General features: G+C 34.1%; 1 protein-coding gene across 2 annotated transcripts in view; it reads right to left on the bottom strand.

Moving 5' to 3' along the window:
• LOC119601450 (homeobox protein caupolican-like) overlaps positions 1 to 14,333 on the bottom strand; it is a 155,767-nt gene that overhangs the window by 104,382 nt on the left and 37,052 nt on the right. For both annotated transcript variants that reach the window (XM_037952387.1, XM_037952388.1), the window contains exon 2: positions 6,242 to 6,778. In XM_037952387.1, coding sequence (XP_037808315.1) covers positions 6,242 to 6,778 — 537 coding nt within the window. The remainder of the gene's footprint in view (positions 1 to 6,241; positions 6,779 to 14,333) is intronic.

Raw genomic sequence — 14,333 nt, 5'->3', positions numbered from 1 at the left:
CAAAGAGCGATGTGCTTGTACGTATAAGAAACACAAAGGGGCGTTCATGACACGGCAGGTGTTCACGACACTTTCGCAATCTTGTCATTTAAATCCGTAAGTGATAATCATGTTTCGGAAGTATTCTATTCTTTTAAGACCCACTTTTTTAAATCACTAAACTATCTGAAACTGGTTATTTACTGCAATATCTACAATCTGTTTACCGTTGAACTACAGCTATTCCAAAGACAAATCCCAAAACAGTAATTATTTTCATAGTTTAATACGTTATATGTATTAATTCTTTTAAGACTTAAACACGCAGACATCGCAGATAAAAACAAACATTTAATAGTTTTAAGTTAATTTCTTTATTCTATAATAGAATGTGCAACCGAGTTTATGCATCAGAGAGCATTTCAAATGTGGTATTAAAAGTTCATCCTTAAACACACATCTTCAACCTTCTTCACTTTCATTACATAAATATACGAACAACTCTCATACCTATGTACATATAAGTTGCTACAACTATAAACCTTGCAATTTTAAAAGAGTTGATTGTCAATTTTGCTAATTAATATAAGGAAGCAATACTACTAGCTCTAGTTACTCCGCTAGTACAAAGTAATGCATATAGAAGACTGCTTGTCTACTTTCTCTCTTGATTCCAGTCTAGTATATAAAAACAACTACATACTTCTTGAAAATAGTTTGCATTCAATCTCAGTTACAGTCCACATTCTACTACACGATACTAGTGGCATAATTAACACCTGGTAATGCAGAAAGTAATCTACCAATAATGACGTTGAAATAGTTATTCTAATAGGTTATGTGCTGAAGTTCCCATCGAATGAATAAAAATCAAAAAAGAGAGCCATTTATCTAAAACTAGTTCCATGTACTACTGGGCTATTATTGTTGTAGTCGTTTCTACTGCATATTTTTGCTGCTACTACTGTTTACTTTTGTTGTTATAGTTGTTGTTATTAGCTACTTAATTCAATTTGTTGATGTTGTTGTTGCTTGCACTCTTTCGTATTGTTGTTGTCTGTTGTCGCTGTTGTCATTACTGCTGTTGTTGTAGTTGTTGTGAAGACTGATGTGTGCTCATGTTATAACAACAATTATTGTAAATGTCACAAATTGCTATTGTAATTAGTAGTTATTTTGCATTGCATTTGTTTTACCAAAGTTGTTGTCATTATTGTTGAAGTTTTTGTATTTTTTTTTTATTATTATTTTTACTACTATTGTTACTGTTATTGTTAGTATTATTGTTATTTTTATTATGGTTGTGGTATTAAAATGAAATTAAAAAAAAAAAAAATGTGTAAAGAACTCGAGAAATTTAAAACCTCATTGAATTTAACAAATAATGCTCATCATTATTTAATATCATGACATTTTTTTCATTTTATTTTTTTTTTGTCCTCTTATTTGCATAATAATTAAAATAGTAAATTGTTAAATCAATGCAGTCAATATGATATGAATTGTCATATTTGTTATGATGGCAGTGAAGAACTTGTTGATATGATTATAGTACTATAAAATGTTCATATGTATATTGCACTGAGAAAAAAAAGAATTTTCATTGTTTTTACTTAGTTTCTGGCGATATGTCCCTATCGCTTATTTACAACAAGACTGGCGTAATCCAAAATTTGGACTATAAAACATGCGCCATACTACATTTGCAGATGTCACAGCCATTCTTAGTCCTCATGTGGACTTAAAAGTTGCATCTCTTTATGCAACCATAATAATTATCCGGGACCCATGGAAACGGTGCTTAAAAGTAACCACATCACGTTCTGACGTAGAAGAGAAAGTTGTCCGCTGGTGGCTACAAACAACGTCAGCATTCCACAGACTGAACTTGAAGCTAAAAGCTTTCATATAATCTTTCAGCTTTCAAAGCTAAGCCTTGACTGCAAAAGTCATCCTGTATAAGATAGTTTTAAAACCGATTTGGACATAAGGAATTCAACTATGATAAACCATGACAAGTGCACCATGATATACGTATACTTATTCCGCTAGTAGGACGAATTAAAAAAAAGTTGTAAAACATTCCAGTCAAAACTTTGTGTTCATCCTAATCTGTTTTCAAAGCACTAACATTAAATCGGACATGGACAAGTCGGACAAGGATTCGAATAGCTGACTTACCGCCCATCTAAATTGGAGGACCCTTACCCATTGTAGCTTTCACTTCAAGGAAAATAAGTTTAGTTGTTAGTTCCATACAGTTACTTGAACAACATTAAAAGTTATAATAAAACAAGTATGAAACTATAGTCGGGCGTCACCGATCATATGATACCCTACACCAATCACGTGTATAATGTGATTAATTTTCAATATGTTGAATTTTACCTTGATATCCGTTTATGATGACCGATTATTATGAAACTCAGCAACGTCATCAAAGCTTATATAGATGTCCGACTTCTTGACGAGATACAAGTATGTTTAAGCATTTCTTTGGATTTTAATCATTCAACAGTCTTCGTCATTGGATCCAGAGAAGAGAATATGCGAAATTTTAACAAATTAACTTGAAAATTGCGACCTGTAGTGTGCACACAAGGTTTAAACAGACACAAAAAAGGGAATTACTTAATCGAATCATATTTTTGGATAGTACGTAGTTACGAGCTAAAATGCCCAAATCGGAAGGCCGGTTGTATGGGGCCCGATCATTACGAAAATTGACAGTGTTATTTATGCTTACACAAACTTAGCTGTGCCGGAAGGCCGGTTGTATGAAGGCCCGATCATTACGATAATTGATTGTGTTATTCATGCTTACACAAACTTAGCTGTGCCGAATTTTGGAAAGATAGTTATATATTTGACATATGTAGTTATGAGCCATAAGGTCCAAACCAGAAGTTCCGGTGGGGGCTAGTGCAAAAATTGGACCGATCCTTATAAAATGTATTGGTGGATTTTATTATGTTTATGTAAATGTTATTTGTGCCGAATTTCATCGTGATACTAGTATTTATTAGTGAATTGTGTAGATTCACGTAATTTTCTGAAGGGGACTTTGTATGGGGGCTAGGGTCAATAGGGGCCCGATCATTACGAAAATGAGGGCTAGATGAAGTAATCGTGCGATCAATAGCTTTCGTCCTTGTACCAAAAGAGTCGTACGTGCCAAATTTCATCAAATTATCTGCGACCTGTAGCGTGTGCACAAGATTTACATGGACACCCAGAGGGACAGACATAGCTTAATAGACTCAGAAAGTGATTTTGAGTCGAATGGTATACCTTAAGGTGAGTTTAGGATCTGTATTCTTGGGTGTTACAAACGTATTACAAACATACCCTCCCCACTATAGTGGTGAAGGATATAAAAATAAGAAATAATGCACTAGAAAGGCAACAATTTTTAAGTCATATTTCAAATTCGTTCATGTCCTCCGAGAAAAAATGTATTGAATGCAAGTGTTTGCGTAGTTCGTCATATTTTAAAATCGTGGCCATTATTTTTATACCCACCATCAAAAAAGATGGGGGTATATTGATTTTGTCATAGACCCACAAAAGTATATATATTCTGGGTCCTTATTAAATTCTAAGACGATCTAGCCATGTCTGTCCGTCCGTCCGTCTGTCTGTTGAAAGCACGATAGAGTCCAAACAGAACGAGATAGAGTATTGAAATTTTCCACAAATATTCTCTGTAGATAAGGTTTGTTTGGTATTGAAAATGGACAATATCGATCCACGTCTTCGGATAGCCCCCAGGCATATCTGTTTCAAAAGTACGAGTACGATGAAATTCTACATAAATAAGTTTCATATGATCTAAAACCTCTCTACCAAATTTTATGAGGATCGGTCCATAATAGACCCTCCATATAAGGTCCCCTTCAGAAAATGACTTTAAAGCTCATTACTGGCACATAAGTTTCATATGATCCAAAATCTCCCTATCTAATTTTATGTTGATCGGTGCATAATTGACCCTACCCCGCATATAAGGTCCCCTTCAGAATATGATTTTAACGCTCATTACTGGCTTAAAAAAACGAGTATAGTGATTAAATTCAACACACATAAGTTTCAAATAAGCCAAAAACTCTCTATCAAACTTTATGTGGATCGGTCCATAATTGACCCTACTCCCCATATAAGGTGCCCTTCAAAAAATTACTTAAACGATCATTACTGGCTTAAAAATACTGAATACAGAAAAGCGATGAAATTCGACACACATATTTTTTATACGAGTTAAAACCTCTCTACCAAATGGATTGAGGATCGGTACATAAGAAAATTACTTGCTGACTTAAAAATACGTGAACAGTTATGAAACTTTATAGAATAAACATTTATAGGAACATAAAACTTCCTACCGAATTTCATGGGGAAAGTGTCGGGAAGTGATATTCGATGTAAAGAACACTCTCACTTGTTTATAAACAATTAATGCGTATTTTTGGTCTAAAATTTGGGTTCCCATCTATGATTGTTCTTGGCCCAAAAAATGGGCGGTGGAATACATATCACTCCACAAAGATGGGAAAAATAGTATATTAAAAAAATTAATTCTTTAAACTCTCCAGAACTTTATTCTTAATAAATCCTTGCTCTCAGAGGAGAACTTTTTATACCCTACACCACTTTAGTGGGGAGGGTATATTGGATTTGTGCTGATGTTTGTAACATACAAAAATATTCGTCCCAGACCCACCTTAAAGTATACCAATCGGCTTAGAATCGTTTTCTGAGTCGATTAAGCAATGTCCGTCCGTCCGTCTGGCTGGCTGGCTGGCTGTCCATGTAAACCTTGTGCGCAAGGTACAGGTCGCAATTTTTGGATGAAATTTGGCACGCACGTTTTATTTGACCTAAGGACGAAGCCTATTGAAAATGGTTAAAATCGGTCCATTATTTCACCTAGCCCCCATACAACAGAACCCCCCGAAAAGGGCTTCTGAGCTCATAATTATGTTAAATATACAGATATATCGATAAAATACGGCACAACTAAGTTTTATAGAAGTCTTGATGACCCTGCCAAATTTCATAAAGATCGGGCCACATTTGACCCTAGCTCCCATACAAAGTCCCCTTCAGAAAATTACTTGAATGTCCCAAATTAGCTTATAAACACAAATATCGCGATGAAATTCAGCACAATAAAATATTATGTCAATATAAATATATTCACAAAATTTTTTCGGGCTTGGTCCATATTTGCCTCTAGCCCCCATATAAAGCCTCTTTCAGAAAATTAGTTTTTCATCCATAAATTGCTTAAATGTATCGGAACAAGGGAATATTGAAGATAAATGCTTTATTATGAAAAATAAATCACATTTAATATTCATAACTGGTGTAGGGTATCATACGGTCGGCCACGCCCGACTATAATTTCTTACTTGTTTTGAAATGTTTCTGTAGAACTCATTAATCTCATGTTAAAATACATAAATATTGTCTCACAAACTCTCTTATAAATTCGGTTATGATCTATTTTTTTCATACTCAAGATCAACACACATTGTAAAAATGCTCCTCATAGGAACCATAGGGCATAATCATATTCAAAAAAGATGGATATCGAAATATTGTTCTAACACCACTATCGTTTAACCGGTAGTTATTCTGCCAATTAAAATTTTTGTATAAAAACTGCCAGAGTCTCTATTTGATTCTAAAATGATAAAGCATTTCTTCATGTAATAAGACAAATCAAATTTTTACCTTGGCACCCTGCTGTTTTCAAGGTCCTCTACTCTGTATTATTTCCATATTAATTATGACGATCGGTCTAGTAATTTCAGTGATATACAGAAAAAATTGTTTTACTTTTCTCTCTGCCACACGATCATGATTTTCCAGCCAATAGATGTGCGTGTTATTAATACATCTATTTGAAAATGTGCGTTTTCGTGAGACATTTTTCATTTACGTGTTATCAATTGTTTGAAACATTTGGTTGCCCATGAGAAATTAAGAATTATGTTGTCACTCTTAATTTTCCCCTACGTATAAACATTTTTTGCAATATTGAAATTAAGAAACAAAAAAAGGTTTTTAGTTCAAAGAAAAGAATAATGCTATTAAAAACAAACATATAACGATTTACTGTAAAAATAAAATCTTAACGGAATTTTAACTGTTGAAAGATGTTGACTATTATTTCTATGATGAAATTCTTAAATCATTCTTTTATACTAGAGAAAGATTTTCAAATAAACTCGACTCGATTAACTCTCTAAAAACTTACCAAACTTGTGTAGAACGGCGTTGCACTTTCAACAGCTATACTCGGATAGGGATTTTGATCATTTGAGGGATATGTTGAACCAAATACACTCATACCAACACCCGCCACCGGTGTAGCCGATGACAATCGTGGATAGGAACCCAATGTAGACAGTCTTGTTGAATTATTAGCATCATATTGGCAAGAACATATGCTTTGTCCCGTTATGGGATCTGTTACCATGGGTCGCCCATTATCACAACAATTGGGTGAAATAGCGGTAGCAGTGGCAGTCAGGGGATATGGATTGGAAGGATTCTCCACTGAACTGCAGGCAGCCGTTGCAGTAGTTGTACTACCTAAGGCAGAGGTTTGTGAGACTGCATCCGGTGTTAGAGTGCCCGCCGAACTGTCACTATTACTACTAGTTACACTATTATCAGCTCCAGCAGCGGGTGAGGGACTTATGGATGAAGAAGTCGAGGTAAGTGTTGTGGCCGCTAAAGGTGATTGTACATTTGGATGACCGCTTGAGAGCAGATGACTGGATGTTAAAAACTATAAAGATAGAAGTAGAAAAATGTATCATGATTATTGTTTAATTGAAAATCCAAAAAAAAAAAAACTTTTACTTTTTATTACATTTGTATGTACTTAATTTATCATTATTATTATTTTTTTTAGTTTAATGTTTTTGTTAATTCGCTGAAAACAACATCATGTAATGCATTTTAACAATAAAAAATACTAAATAACTTGTATTTCAAATACAACTCTGTTTCAGTGCTTCAATATATTTATATATATATATATATATTTTTCGTATAAAATGCAATCGTTCGTTCCTATTTCGTATCTTAAAAGTTCATTACAATTTGATTGCGTGCTGAGAGATCATATGCATTATAAATACGTATATGAGTAGTTGAGTTACATAGATACACACTCACACATTTAGATAAAATACAGTCTGAGTTGAGTAGTTTTTGCATGATACTTTTTTTGTTTAAATTTTTTTTTTATATGTGCACTTTGTTTTGTAACGTTTTATGAATTAATTAATTCATAATTTATTTTTATTACGGTGCAAATTGCAAATATAACTAAAACAACTTAACAAACAAAAAAAAAAAACATACAACAATATAAAAGAAAATTCTTGTAAAAACATAAATTAATTGTACATCATTTATTTTGAAGCCTACCAAGACCACATGACTATTCGAACATTGTTATAAACATTTATTCATACATACATAGGTACAATGGATGTTACTTCAAATTGTTGCGTTGTTGTTTTTTTAAAATTACTTTTTTAGAATCTTTTATATGAAACCTTGACTGTGGTTTCTATTACAGGTTTCTCTTTTAGATACACCCTACAGCAAGTTGAAAAGGTAGCAAAAGGGCAATGAAGTGCCCTGGGGCATGATACATATTATAATAATGTTATTGCCATTGCAGGAAAAAGAGGTGCTACCAATACCTCAAAACTGCCGGAACTATAAACTAGTAATGATCAAATGTATCCTCGGCTTTTACCCAACCGTATAGCTCTATCAAACCCTGACAAGGAAAAGGCAATAAAAGGGGCATACCGAACATTGATGTTATGATTAAGGCTAATTTCCCAGAACATTATTATCACCTAAAGACTCACCCCAGTGCATTCCTTTACATCTTAAAGTCGTCCAACCACACTACTGAGATGGCTATGACAACAGCACCTAGGGACGTCATTGGTAGTCCGAAGTACGGATCCATTTTTAATTGACAAGACTTATTTCAGTAGCCATAATGGCCTACTGTGATAAGTTGAGCATGTTTTAAAGTAAACTCCAATACACTCAACTGATAAATTAAAGATTAAGGTGTTAATAGCTCCACCCAGCACCGCACCTCCTCCCAGCAACACCACACCTCGAAAACACTCAGAATTCCGCTCAACCATCAGATACAAGAATCTGATGGTACATCGCACTCCAACCTCTTACCCAATCTTTTCATTATCAGTTCAAATACAACCTTGTTTCTAGGAGCGGTAACAGAAATTCATTATATTTCACCGTGCATCAGTCTTTAACAAAGCGTCCCCTTCCATGGATCTTCAATCAACTGACCAGCCAGGACAAAATCCTGCAGGCAACTGACCACCCGTAGTACCTGATTACTGGTGCTCTGCTTCGACCCCATGTCAAATGAGTGCAAGGAAAGGCCAAGGATACATCTGATCATAACCAGTGTATAGTCCCGGCAGACTAGAGGTATTGTTAGCACCTTTTTTCCCCGGAATTGCAATAAACCAAGATGAGATCTATCATCAAGGAAACATGCCCGGGGGACCAGATTTAACACGTTGTGTTCTCTATGAGTAAGAACAAGTCCTCGGTCTACGAATACGTCTCTAGATGCTGTTGCCGACTCAAAAGAGGCCATCACATCTCGGAAGTTAAGCATCGAGGCAGCAATAGTAAGAGATTATATAGCTCGAGTACTTTAGCAAAGTGCTTGCGGCATCATGTACAAAAATTTCCACTGGCGTGTAAGAAGCTCAAATGGGGCGGTGTCAGTCGTCGAATAAGCTCATCGTAAGGATGAAAATGTACCGCCGGGAAATAAGGCCGCACCTCCATCCTCTCCACACGCTCTACATTCGACTGAATCTGAACGACCATCATACAAACCTCGGATTTATTAATTCTAATCAGGCTTTCCGTCCTACTTTCGTTAGGCTTGCGCCATAGGATCTTTGTGGTTCTAGCCACTTTTCCCAAATCGACATATTATCCATTCAATTCACGATCAAGCAAATCTATTAGTCCTATTCTCCAAAACTTAACAATTTCTCTGCCAAGATATAAGAAAATAATTTGTTAACTTCTTTTAATTGCAGACATGATGATAATGAGTTCCTGATCTCTAACACATTGCAATAGTAGTAGTATATATATTTTTTTTTGCTATAAGTCTCTGTTGCACTTGCTAAATTACCAGCCTTAAACATCAACTAAGACATCACATATCCCACTAATCTTGCAACAATGTTGCTTCGGTTCACCAAATAGGTTTCCTAAATTTGTTTTACTAATTTATTATATTACTGGTAACTATTTGTTTAAAGCAATTTTCAAGCGCGCACTTATATACACATATACACGCAAATATAAAACGTTATTAAACACAAATACTAGCAAACATATACTAAATATTAATTGCATAATTTGCTATTTCGCACATAATTTAAACAAAATACTTTTAAATTTATGGTTTATAATTAAAATTTAAAAATAATGAAGAAAAAGAAACTAAAAACTTACAACGGTATATCTTACTCATGTGAACCATATAAAAATTATGGCCAAAAATAGCAACACTAATAACAACAACTTCATCATCATCATCATCGTCAACTAAAAGGCACAAGAAAGCAAAATAGTAAACTAAATTTAAACACAACACGTTTCTTAGACACAACAACAACAACAATAACAATTCGATTTAAGCCAAAATACTAGTAAAAGAAACAGTCAGCGCCTACCAACCACCTTAGAAAATTACGAATACTTGCCAAAATACAAACTTAAATACACATACGGCAATAGTCAGTTAATTTAACATACTCACACATGTCCACGTGCATCTATCAGGGATGAACTACTTAGTTGGTACTTTTGTGTACTTTTTTTTGGTACACTATTTAGGCCCTAAGGCTGAAAATCATAAAACGTTTAAATGACTTCAAGGTTATGGTGCAAGTTGGTTCGTTGTTCGACCTTGTCTGAAAAATTTCATTGAGTATTTTGTTTCTCCGTCGATTTCACACTTTAAGTGGAACTCCACACATTTACTGCCGGGTTCTCTAAATACGAAAGGACCTTTTCTTTCTTACAAATATATTGAAAACAACAAATAAATGTTGTTTTTGTTTTAAATATATTTATAAGAAAAAATGTTATTTCGATATTGTGAAATGCAGTTAGTCTATGTTGATATAGGATATTGAGGCCCTTATTTTAACTACATCATCAGTTATTTTCCTATTACAACGTACCTACTGCAGCGCGATAGTTGCATATCTCGGTATTCTCTCTAAGGATCACCGTCATTATTTGGACTAGTGTGAACATACTGTCGGGGATTAGAATGCGTTTAGGCTAACAGTAAAGATTTCAAAATCTTTATTTGCTATTATGTTATACCATTCTGATATTCTGTTTCATCGGATTGAACTAACTAACTAACTAACGAACTAACTAACTAACTAACTAACTTAACTAACTAACTAACTAACTAACTAACTACTACGAACTAACGACTAACGAAACGAAGAACGAACGAACGAACGAACTAACGAAGAACGAACTAACAACTAACAAACGAACGAACGAACAACGAACTAACGAAACGAACGAACGAACGAACGAACGAACTAACTAAACGAACGAAACGAACGAACGAACGAACAACGAACGAAACGAAGAACGAACGAACGAACGAAACGAACGAACGAACGAACGAACGAACTAACGAACGAACGAAAGAACGAACGAACGAACGAACGAACGAACGAACGAAAAACGAACGAACGAACGAACAAACTAACGAACGAAAACTAACTAACTAACGAACGAACGAACTAAAACGAACGAACGAACAAAACGAACGAAGAAACGAACGAACTAACGAACGAACGAACGAACAACGAATAACGAAACGAACTAACTAACGAAGAACGAACGAAAAACAAAACTAACTAACGAACGAACTAACTAACGAACGAACGAACGAACAAAACGAACTAACGAAGAACTAACGAACAACGAACAAAAGAACGAACGAACGAACTAAAACGAAACGAACGAACGAACAAACGAACGAACGAACAACGAAACGAAGAACGAACGAACAAGAACGAACGAACGAAACAAACAACTAACGAACGAACGAACGAACGAACGAACTAACGAACGAACGAACTAAAACGAAGAACACGAACTAACGAACGAACGAACGAACGAACGAACGAACGAACGAACGAAACGAACGAACGAACGAAAACGAACGAACGAACGTAACGAATAACTAACGAACGAACGAACGAACGAACGAAAACTAACAACTAACGAACGAACGAACGAAATAACGAACGAACGAAAAAAGAAACGAACGAACGAACTAACGAACGAACTAACGAACTAACGAACTAACGAAAACGAACTAACGAACTAACGAAAAAGAACGTAACGAAACGAACGAACGAACAACTAACGAACTAACGAACGAACCGAACTAACTAACTAACTAACTAACAACAACAACTAACTAACTAACTAACTAACTAACTAACTAACTAACTAACTAACTAACTAACTAACTAACTAACTAACTAACTAACTAACTAACTAACTAACTAACTAACTAACTAACTACTACTAACTAACTAACTAACTAACTAACTAACTAACTAACTAACATATTGCACTTTTAACAATTTGTTGCAAAAAAGTTATTTTCGGAAATAGGGGTTATATGAGAGCAAAGGTAAATATGGTCCTATCCGTATAAATTATGGTTGTGCGATTCACGGCGACATTGAAGTCATTAATGCAGAATTTAATGCGATAAGTCATTTTATGAAGGGGACTTTGTATGGAGGCTCAAATGAGGCCCCATTATTACGAAAATCGGCAGTATTATTTAAACATATAAAACTAAGATTTGCCGATTTTTGTAGAGATTCTACAATATTTAACATTATTATACCACCAAATCATGCTAACTATTGATATTTCAGAAATAGAGTAATTTAAATCAGATAACCTGACATTCATTACTGATTTATAAGTACAACTTGTAATGTTTGGTACAATTTAAATATTTTTTATTTTATAACCCTGTACTTGTAATAACTTTTTATAATTTAAGTCTCTCTTTCTATTAAAACACTCACTCCCTTCGTTTTCGATAAACATTCTCTTGTAGTTTATCGCCATCGTAAATTCATCACAAACCGAAATTGTGACAGGCTTTGACAAATTTTTAAAGGTCCTCAAAGAAATTTGCCGCCTTTCATTTATTAACTTTTTTTTTGTTCATTTCTCTGTGTTTATTGTTGGCCGTGTGTGCTTTTTTGTTGTTGTTGTTTTTATTTTAATATTCTTTTAAGGGTCGCCGTACTACCGGTTTTTTTGTTTATGCTTTGAATTTATACATTATTTTAGTTTTATTTTTTCGTTCTGATCATATGAAACGTGCATACTCGTAAGTAAACCCCCATATACATAGTACGTTATTGTCTTAGCCGTGTTCACGTGTGTGCATGTCTTTTAAAGGAGTATTTGTTCTCTTTCAAGCTGTAAGTACTTATATTCCATAAGGAAGTCATAAATTGTTGTTTTTTTAGTTTTTATATAATTGTACTTTTTTTAATTTTTTGGTAGCAAATTCTTATTTACGGGTATTATATTATTTTATTTTGGATTTTCATTCGACGCTTGAGCCAATATTGTTAAAATCAGGAAATTAAAAAATGTTTGTTTGTGTGTGTAATGCTCTAGTAACGTGACCATTTATTTGATTTTTTATTATTATTATTATTAAGTCAGGTGATGTGCCTGAACCCAAATGCAAAATATTGTGGTGTTTTGTGTCACCAAAAGAAAAAAATACAAAGAGAAAATAACTGAAGTGTCAACAGCCTCTTGGCTCAGTTTCAATATGCACCTTTCGTTTGTTTTTGTAAAGTAGTTGTGACCCACAATGAATTTTTCGAATCATTTAGCAAATTTATAAAATTTTAATTTTTTTATAATTTGTATAGGTGCCTCCCCACCATCAAAGCTTTTATCGTAAGTATTTGTTATTATAAGTAGGAAGGGAGCTTGAGAAAGCTAAACTGGTGAATGCTAAACCGCTCGTTGTAACTAGGGCTGAAGTAAAAACATGGGCGAGAGAAAGGACTATTAAAATCCCATGGAGTGACCCCAGTAGGCTCCTCAGATTGAGGAATTGATATGATGGTGCTAACTTGTATGTTATACATTCCTAACTCATTGGATAAATCTAAGGAACTATATGAAGGAAACTGAATAACCCTACATTGGACACTAATCGCTTTAAAAGGTTTTTACCAATAAAATTTTCCATTAAAGGATCACACACTCAGGACCCTTTCAAAAAGATATATTTTTTTATTATTCTCGAGTTCAGTACATTAGTAAGCATCGTGTGAGATGCATATTAGTCTCTTCGGGACACTCAAATGCTCAAGAGGTCTGAATGTCAAAAAGAAAAGCTAACTTTTTACCACGATCAAGGCATAATCCACAAGGCATAGGACCACTTGGAATAATGGCACGGTAACTGTGTCATAAAAAAAATTAAATTTAATATATTTTGGCCGAATTTAGAAAAGCGATTTTGTGAATGTCAGGGCCCTTCATGTATATATTTAATAAATCTGCTTCTGTATACAGAAATCATAATAAACTTATGTGTACCATCGTAAACTACTATGAACTGGATCAGAATAAAAGATAAAATGCAAATCATAATTTTACTTATTATAATCTACGTTTTATTATGGATCTACATTTACATAAAATGTGTTAATTCTGAATTTCATCGCGACATCAGTCTTTTTATGCGCTCTCATTTTCTTAAGGGGCCTTTGTATGAGGGCTAGGGTTAAGTGAGGACCGATCATTACAAAATTCGTCAGGGTCATCATCGCAAATATAAAATTTAGTTGGACAGCTTTTTAATGATGAATTCAAATTTCCATTCAGTTGTATGAAGGCTAGGTGAAATAATGGACTGATTATAACCATTATCAATAGGCTTCGTACGAGGAACAATAGAAGATCTCGTACTTGTAGTTTGATTTTACCACGATCAAGGCATAGGACCACTTGGAATAATGGCACGGTAACTGTGTCATAAAAAAAAATAAATTTAATATATTTTGGCCGAATTTAGAAAAGTGATTTTGTGAATGTCAGGGCCCTTCATGTATATATTTAATAAATCTGCTTCTGTATACAGAAATCATAATAAACTTATGTGTACCATCATAAACTACTATGAACTTGATCAGAATAAAAGATAAAATGCA

Source organism: Lucilia sericata, unplaced genomic scaffold (genome assembly GCF_015586225.1).
Source record: "Lucilia sericata isolate MDLA Ls3-8-SP2 unplaced genomic scaffold, ASM1558622v1 Contig000165F_arrow, whole genome shotgun sequence".
In the NCBI taxonomy this organism is placed as follows: Eukaryota; Metazoa; Arthropoda; class Insecta; order Diptera; family Calliphoridae; genus Lucilia; species Lucilia sericata.
The sequence above is the reverse complement of the archived record's forward strand: the minus strand, read 5'-3'. Positions and strand labels throughout refer to the sequence as shown.